This window comes from Brassica oleracea, chromosome C8, assembly GCF_000695525.1.
Source record: "Brassica oleracea var. oleracea cultivar TO1000 chromosome C8, BOL, whole genome shotgun sequence".
In the NCBI taxonomy this organism is placed as follows: domain Eukaryota; kingdom Viridiplantae; phylum Streptophyta; class Magnoliopsida; order Brassicales; family Brassicaceae; genus Brassica; species Brassica oleracea.
Window position 1 is genome coordinate 17,251,273 of NC_027755.1, and position 9,558 is coordinate 17,260,830.

Sequence of the window (9,558 nt, forward strand, 5' to 3'; positions counted from 1 at the left end):
CCGACGAAACGATACCGACGGACGGGTTCGTCGGAAATTCGTCGGAATAGACCGATTCCGACGAATTACCGACGATTTCGGCCATCAGAATCCCCCTGTTTTCTTGTAGTGCACATATGGATTGATTATAAGCCTAAAGCAGCTCGATCAATTACTTTAGTAGTACGCTGTCTTGTCTTCATTGATACCAGCGTAGATCTTGCCGCAGTACTCGAACAAGCTCCCATCGAAACACCGCCTAATAGCTTCTTTTGATAAAAACCCTTCTTCATCCCTCGCTAGCAAGTACAACAGTCCCCACTCTATTTTGCTTGCAAACCTAATACACAAACATCATGTTTACAACCGGTTTAATACTTAACATTCATTCAGTAAACTAACTGCCTCATGTCACATATGTACCATCCGAAAATGTCCCATGCGTCACGTTGTCCTTCTGTCATGTCCCATAATTCTCCAAGACTCAATTTATCTGGCAAGGTTTTCGCATATTTGCTAAATATCAACTCAAGATTCACCGGCATAAACCTGCCAAACATAAGGTGGTTAGAGACCAGTGCATCATGATTTGTGACGCGATTTTTTCAATATAGGTCACCCACCTCCCTTCATTGTCATATGTTCTTGAGTCGCTTCCATGCTTTGACTTGTGTATGTTGTGTATGTATATAGGGAAGAACGGCGAAGGTAACCATCCCTGCATTTTTGAATATGAACATTAATATAGGCCAATTAATCAATTAAATCTACTAATATATGATGGCGGAAGATGAGAGGTGTCACCGGAAGAGTAGCATAGCTAAGGGCCAGGTTGATTACAGCAGCTATGATAAGCGACCCAATGATATTGAACCCAAGCATTCGCAGTCCTAATCACAGGTTCGAATTTATCATACGTATACTACTGAAAACATGAAACTGAAAGATCTATATATGTGTGTGTCTATATCTAAAATAACATATATGTATAGGTATATTACCAGAGTAGGTCTCCCAAGGGTAGATAATGCCATTATCATCTATATCGAAGAAAGCGACATGTTGTTGAAGAACACTAAGTCCATAATTCTTATGGCCTGGGGTTCCATATGGATGCTCTCTATCTGGTGCTTGCAGGGCTCTTGGCATATCTATGCATATCATTATCATATATCATATATATATATACTCATTTACACATATCACATATCCATCAACCATCACATATATACATGATACATTAATTTGCGTATATGACACAATATTAACATATAATGTTTGGGCATTTGTAAAGATCAAAATAATATGATCATTTCCACAAAAGTGTGTTATATACTTCTATGTGTAGAACTAAACTACTTTTTCAAAAAGAGAAAAAATGTGTAGAACTAACTACCGTATACATGCACGTGCATGTGTGTAAAATACATACCATAAATGAAGGCTGCATAAGGCCGGTTCTAAATAAATCCGAATGAAACATTTACATTGGCTGAGTTTTAAAATGTTACTAGATTCTAGGTGGGTATATTTTTGTTTTACATTTTTTTTAGAAATTTAATGTTCATATTTATATTTTTGTTTTTGTTTGTAATTATATTTATATTTTTATTTGTAATCATATTTGTGTTTTTCTTTGTAATCCTATTTAGCAAAATAAAATATATTTTGTCAATTTTGACCCAGTGTAAATAAAAATTAATATTAATGTTTACCTAAACTATTTTAGTTGATATGTTAGATAGATTAAGATTTTAGGCGAGAGTTTTGACCCGTAGAAAACATAATATTTTTTTTAATTTAAATATTTGTATCAAAGTAGGATAATACATTTATATAAGTCATCTCACTTAATTTTAGTTTTATGTTTAAAGTTACAAAATTTAAATAAGATAGTTATTTTTTATTTGCTCTTCTTATTAGTAAAAACTTTGGTAAATCAAAATTACTACAGTTCTTATATTATTATATTGCAGTTCTAATAATAATCTATAAAAATTTAAGCCCTCTGTAAAAAAACATAATATGAAATCTCCCGAGTGTCTAATATCTGATATACTTTGTTTTTAACAGTGTTGATATTGATATAACACATGAATTAATGGTAGAAGTCAACCTATAATAATTTTTTGCTCTGATATATATCTATTATCTATTCCTTTAATATAGGGTTAGTGGGTTAGTTTATAAAAAAAAATATAGGGTTAGTGGGTTACGGTTATATTATTTGCTTAAAACTAATATGTATGCCACTTATATAAAAAGAATCTTAAATTAAAAAAAATAATAGTTGAACATTAACATTTATCAATAGATCATGATCCTGTTTTAATATAATAGATTATATGCATATGTATGTCGCAGATTCTTCAAATTTGTGGAAATTATTTTATTAAAATTAAAAAATTATGACCTCACAAATCTTAAATCCGGTTTATACTCTATGAATATTATATATTATTTGCAACTTATTATCGATGTTATTTATTTGGCAACTATATCTATAAGATCATGAACATCAAAAATATTCCCACATGCATAAATTGCATACAGACACACCACACATGAATCCAAATATGCTGATATGCAGTCGGTGTGAAATAATCGTGCCTCTTCAAATTTGGGGGATGATGATATATGATATATCACATGTCAGCCTATAATATATACACATATAAAGATCCGTATGTTGGCAGCAATTAGGATGTAAGAGAAAGGCGTTTTCATTACATGGTTTAGGAAGTCTATCATCCAAGTCAACACGAGCACGGCGATGAAAAGTGACCGGAGCGTAGGGAGCCACCGTAGCCATTGCGTCTCTCTCCATTATCTCCGTCGCCGTACCCATCTCGTTATTCTTGTTCTCTAGATTGAATGCAATGTGTTCGTGTGTTTGTGTTTTAGAGTAATAAGAACGAAATGAGCTAATAAGAATGATGATTGATGTGCGTGGCCGACATGCACGCAAACGAATGCACCGGTGGAAATGTCATTCCTTGTATTGACAACACTTTCTTCTCTTTCTTACACTTGACATGACTCTTACGACACGTTTGCTTCCATGCTTGATCACTTTATTGTGTATGCTAAATCTGTAAATTTCACACAAAACCATGAATCGGGCCTTTATGGGTTTCTGATCTAGTCCAGCTTCGAATACTACAACCACTCGCTAGTTGCTTCTTGAACTCGAGTATTCTAGAGAGAATAATCATGGGTTTGGTAGTACATATAAAATGTTTAATCTTGGTTGGCCTAATGTATTTGAATATTTGAGCTCCTATTTTACAATTGACATAAAAGAAAAAGGGCCTTAATTGGAAAAATTAACGATCTCAGTTGTTAATAGCATTTTTCACTAATAATCTATCCTTCGCAAATGCTGACTGGCTGTAAGAGATACATCGATGAAGCGTACCATTTAATTATTTTCTCTTTTTAAGTTGATAGTTTCAACATAATGAAAGTACGTAGATCATCGTTACAAATGAAATCCAACTTTTTAACGTTAAAAACAATCCTTTTAAAAAAAAACAATAAAACAATTGTGCATTTGCAATCCAAAAAAAAAAGAACACTGATTTTATGAGATATGTATAATAAATAAACACTTCAATTTTGTTAATGCAACCTTATTTGAACAAAAAATACAGATGCCGCCAAGGAAAGTACAGACTGAAAAATAGAGTACAGACTGAAAAGAAAAAGAGCACAGACTGATAAACCATAGCATACAATGGCATGATGCGACGTGTTATATCAGGAGTGTATAGGTTTACTCAGGCAAACTGATTACATTATCCTCTATATAGTAAAGCGCAAATCGGCTGATAAATCAGAGACTGCCATGTGTAAAAAGAGTTAATAAAATTATGAGAAAAAAATCATTTAAACAAAATAATGCTTAAACCATAATTTAAAAAAAAAACAGAAACCCTATAACAGTTTTATTTGAGACAACCCATGTTTCTCTTCTTTGCCCACGATCCTTTTTTCATACTTTATAATCTCTCAAATTCGTTAAACAAACAATTGAGAAATTCCCAACTGATTTGAAACAGAGAATATCAAACTCATCTGATCCTTCTCTCATCTGAAAACCCTAATTCATAATTGGGGCCGTACATATGAAATGTTCCGAGCCAATGTAGAGTTCGATTTCTATTTAATTGGATCTTCTTCTTTTTGACATTATGTAACTGGATCTTAACAACCCATATTTTCCAGTGACACTATCTCCCTTCTTTGTACATATTTATTTGTTAGCTTCAATGGAGCACTACATGGCGAAGAATATTTCTTGAAAAAGTGGGTGTGGTGGATTTGAATTGCTGGAGGTTCAACCAGAAAAAGAGACTATAGGAAGAAAAGAGAGAAAGAAGAGGAAGATAGAAAACATACGAAACATGCAAACTTGGTAATCGAAAAAGGTAAATACGTTTTATTAATTCACCACGAAAGGATCAGATTGATAAATTGTTTTCCTATTGGTTTATGCTTGGTCATAGGGGCGAGAGGAATGTGAAGTCTTGGAGATGGAAAAACCGCTGACATGGGAAGGTTAATTCAATTCTAAGACAAAATTAACAGAGGTATTTTATATGGTAACTATATTTTTGTTATCTTACCATTTAGACAAAAAACTATATTTTTTATTATTGCAGTGTTTTTTTTTTTTTTGCTTAATATAACTGCAGTCTTGCAATACACAATTTGTTTTTTTTTTTTATGTTTGGTATAACAATACACATGCAATGATAAATATGTTATTTTCCACTCTATTGCATCAATGAGACAATCAAATTCGTCAACGATTTTGTTGAAGTCTTTGTTCTTGAAATATATATACATGTCACCTTTTAGTTATATAAAACAGAAATTTGGTTTTATTCGTAAGCAAAACAGAATTTCCATGTGAAGCATGGGATCAATAGTAGTTAGACATAAAAGCTGACCTGGAAAGTCAACACTCTAATTAATAAGTGGATCGTATAAATCTAAATAATCACGTTTCTTCTGAAAATCGCGTTTATTACAGAAATAAACGACTTATTATGATGTCAACGACTTATGATGTAACAGTTTTATGCCGCGTGTATAAACATCGATAAGGTTCAAATGTGAACACATATTTCACTTTTCCTAGTATATACTGCCTCTGTTTAAAAGATACATTGTTTTCGGTGAATAACAATTTTTAAAAGATGTATATTCTAGATTTTTCACATATATTAAAAAAATTCATTAAATATGCATTGTTTTTTGTGAATAACAATTTTTCATAATTTTTAGCCACTAGAAATTCAATAAACACCATTAATTTTTTTGAAACTTACAATTTTTCATAAAATTATACATTGAAAAAGTAAAAAATGTATTTTTTTGAAACAATTTTTTTTTGCAGAACATACATCTTTTAGGAACGGAGGGAGTACTATATAAAGCCCTCTCTCTCCACTGTTCTTCCAAATCGCCACAACACTTTATTGGTTCCTTTTAACCAGAAACAGGAACACTTTGGATCATTTTCAGTTCGACTCCAGGAAAATGGATTATTCAGAAATTGATCCCTCTTACGATCAAAAACCTCCTTATTTGACAAGAGATCAAGAGCATGTGATCATGGTCTCTGCTCTGCGACAAGTGATATCCAACGTAGGAAGTGACACTACTTCATCATCGAACTTCGAAGCTCTTCAGCCTTTGGATGCTGGCCCTTGTTCTCTTTGCGGTATCACCGGTTGCTACGGTTGCGCATTCCCACAACACCGAGAGATAAGTAAGGAGAAGAAGCACAAAGGAGTGAGGAAAAGGCCATCAGGTAAATAACATTATATATCCAATAACTTATATATGTTCCAGCCGGTAATTAACTTACGTTCCAACACGTTATGTTGAATATATTCTAACAGTTTACGTGCATTCATAAACGATCAGGTAAATGGTCAGCGGAGATATGGGATCCGAGTGCAAGAGAAAGGAGATGGCTTGGAACGTTTCCAACAGCCGAAATGGCGGCCCGGGCTTACGATGACGCGGCGGCTGGGCTTGTCAGAAGAAAGGTATCAAGAGGTGGCACAAGAAATGGAAAGGAAGCATACACCAAAACGACGGTGGAAGATGACTAATATTTTTTTTTTGATTAGTGATTATTTAGCTTAGAAAAATATGATAAGCTAAATATAATCATTGATAAAAAAAACTATGTTATACTGTATTTTATTATATCAAGTTGAAGGTTATCTTTTAGCAAAAAAAAAAAAAAGTTTAAGGTGTTCGAGCAGAAGTGAAAATGTTTATTTTATATATCAGATTTTGATATGTATCAAATATTGTGTTTTTTTAAGTTTATGATTCTTTTCATATTATTTTATTTCAAGTTATTTTATTTATAAGAAATGTTTTCCTTTTAATAATATTTAATATTTTCCATTTTAATGTTTCGAATAACATAAGAAATTGAATTATATTTATATTTTCTCGTTTTGATTATGTGTATACAGAAGCAGAAAGGGGTGTTTAGGCCATTTTCATTTTAGACGATAACACAATGATTAAGGATCTGGCTAATTTCTCCACTGTCACCTGCAAACACAGCTTTTGTGGTTGGTAATGTTTGTTGGTGTTTTACAACAATCAAAATGCTATAAATCATTTTAAGTTGTTCTGAACCTTTTAAAATCAAAACTTGGCTTTGCTAGCGTTTGCGGTTGTGGACGGCTGCAGATAGATAAATAAATATATAAAATATTTTTAAATCCAAAATTAAAAATGGAAATATTATGTATATATATACAGATATTTTAATTTAAATTCACAAACGGTGTCATAATTTATTTTATAAAAACTTTAAACTAAGAGTATTCACTATAATTTTTAAAAATTAATATATATATAAACGAGACAGAATATTCTTTTAAAATTTTTAATATAAATCTTTAAGAAAATTTTTATTGTTATTATAACTTTGATCTAAGTTAAAAAATAAACATAATCCTATTAATTATATTATATTAATAGTTACACATTTTATCACAATAGTATGTTTTTGATATTTTTATAATGGTATAATATATTAATATTGGCAATTTATTATTAAACCAATGCAATATCTCATAATCAACCAGTTACAAATATCCCGCAAACGTAACAATTTCTAACCGATGTACCAGTCGTTCATATTGCATAATAACGCTAGAAACTGCAACCTCACACATACGCAAACTTCCGTAACGACACCCGCACCTGCAACTGTTGTGCTTCAACCAGTTAAGGCCTAAGTAAATGTTATATTGCAGCATGTGCGAACATGATAAACAGACTTAAGAACAACGATTCCACGATGTAACTCTCTCTATAACACTTGGATCAACGAACGTTTCTACATGTACAACAACCTCGATGGACATGATTTCTCTGCAGCACACGACTTCAACAAACGGCTTTGACTACATCACGTTGAAACCTCCGAAAAGGTTGCATCCTATAATCTACAAAAAATTGTGCTTCTTTTGGAAATCGAAACCAAGACCTGATGTAAAATCTTTTAAATCTTGGCCAATAGAACAACGTTTCCACACACAAAATTTGTCAACAAATCATTTATTAAATAAAGTTTTGATATATAAAAGAAAAAATATTTTTTTTATCAATTATATCTCACTTATATGGAAAAATAACAAATTTCTTGCTCTACCTTTCCTAAAGAATTTTTCACATGGAATGTGAAATTATACAGATTATCATTTTTTTATCGAAGATAATGTAGGTGAATCTGTTTGTAATTCTGTATATAAAGTTTTATCTATTTATTTATACTATTAAAAATAAGCATTCTGAAAAATCTACTTAAACAAGGTAATTGGAAGTATTTACTAGAAACTTAATATTTACCTTTATCAGTAAAAAATATATCAATATTAATAAAATATAATATTTCCTAATATTTACTCCTACAATTTCGGTATCTAACAAACAAATTTTATAATCAATCAGATTAATTATAAATTTGTCCCTGTTATTTAATTAACTAGGTGATTTTTCCGTGCTCATGCATATGTATAAATATTTATAAAATAAATATACTATAATAATATTGCTATTTATTTTTTAATTTTAAATTAACTTATAATTTGTATTCACAATTTATATTAATAATATTATATTACTTTAATTAGACATATGATTTTAGATATGTTATATCTAGTCTGTTTTGTTGTTTTTTATAGTCGATTTAGTTATCATTTGGATATATTAGATTGCATTAATTTCTCTGAATTCAACTATAATATCTTTTTACTTTAAATATATTAAAATTATGATTAATTTTCCTATTTGCATTTACGTTGGTTGTTGTCTTAGATACGTAAATATATTCAAAGAAGTTGATGTATAACTTAAGATATATTGTGCTTAGAATGAAATATAAAATAAACTAAAGTGTTTGATTCCAAATTACATAAATTAATATAACAATAATATTCTACAGTCTCATACATATATATAAATTTTACAAAAGAACTAAATTATAACAATTTATTAATATTTTATTTTCATTTATTAATATGTTTTGAGTCATCCTATAATTTACATTTATAAAATAAATTATTATTATAAAATTATTTATTCTTATTGTAGTAAAATCTATGATTTTAAATATAAGTTGGATTAGTCGAGTCACTCATGTTGTGAGCATATTGAGTTATATATTCTTTCAAATTCAAACTGAAGTACAATTATCATTAAGTAAAATCAAATTAATTTTATTTATCATTTAAATGTGCATGTAGTTTCATAACATTTATCAAATTATATGTTTATTTTTTTCAAAAAAAATATCATAAAATAAAGCGATGATCAATATGAAGTTACATACATAAGTAACTAATACTTTTTTGGTAGCTCATGAACACATATCAATATTTACAATAATTAAAATATTTTATAAAGTCTAAATAACTTTATGCCTTAAATATACTAAATAGTAAACTGAAATTTATTTGAAGTAATCTTTAAATGAGAATTCAAATTTGCTTTGATATTTTAATTATAGTCATATTAAGTTCCACAAACATAAACAAATAAAATTTAAAAGCAAATTTAATATTATGAAAACAAATTTTTTAATAATGATAAAATATAATATATCTACCTCGTTAAAATATATAGTGTTATGTTATTTTAAAATATTTTGTAATTATTTGATCAAAACATATTTATTGTTAATTCTTTTTATTTTTTTGTAGTATCACTTAAAAATAGGCAGTTTAAAAAACAATTGTGTGATTGTATTTTAAAAATCATATCATATAAGTAAAATTTAATTTATAGATTTTTTTGCTGTAATTGAAAGATATTATACTCAACTAAATATATGAAAAGTAAATAAAACATTTCAATAGTACTAATTATAGACTATTTTTAATCAATTAAACATATATTAGTTTATGTTACTTAATTGTTTTATGCATGTAAGAAGATATATAGATATATAAAAAAATTATCTCTATTACTTTGAAAATATATAGTTTTGTATTGTTTAAAATTATGTTTTAAAAGAAATAATATTTTTTTTTCTAA

The 9,558-nt window shown here is 29.1% G+C and overlaps 2 protein-coding genes across 2 annotated transcripts; one reads left to right on the forward strand and one right to left on the reverse strand.

Moving 5' to 3' along the window:
* Nucleotides 1-156: 156 nt before the first annotated feature.
* Nucleotides 157-2,830, reverse strand: LOC106310698 (peroxygenase 1). The gene is made up of 6 exons (XM_013747923.1): nucleotides 2,710-2,830; nucleotides 981-1,130; nucleotides 784-869; nucleotides 603-697; nucleotides 403-528; nucleotides 157-319 (listed from the first exon to the last, which is right to left on the reverse strand). The coding sequence occupies exons 1-6, from the start codon at nucleotides 2,825-2,827 to the stop codon at nucleotides 157-159; spliced, it is 738 nt and encodes a 245-aa protein (XP_013603377.1). The 5' UTR covers nucleotides 2,828-2,830.
* Nucleotides 2,831-5,526: 2,696 nt separating this feature from the next.
* LOC106308796 (ethylene-responsive transcription factor ERF120-like) lies at nucleotides 5,527-6,107 on the forward strand. The gene is made up of 2 exons (XM_013745916.1): nucleotides 5,527-5,800; nucleotides 5,917-6,107. Exons 1-2 carry the CDS (start codon nucleotides 5,527-5,529, stop codon nucleotides 6,105-6,107), a joined length of 465 nt encoding a protein of 154 aa, XP_013601370.1.
* Nucleotides 6,108-9,558: the final 3,451 nt, after the last annotated feature.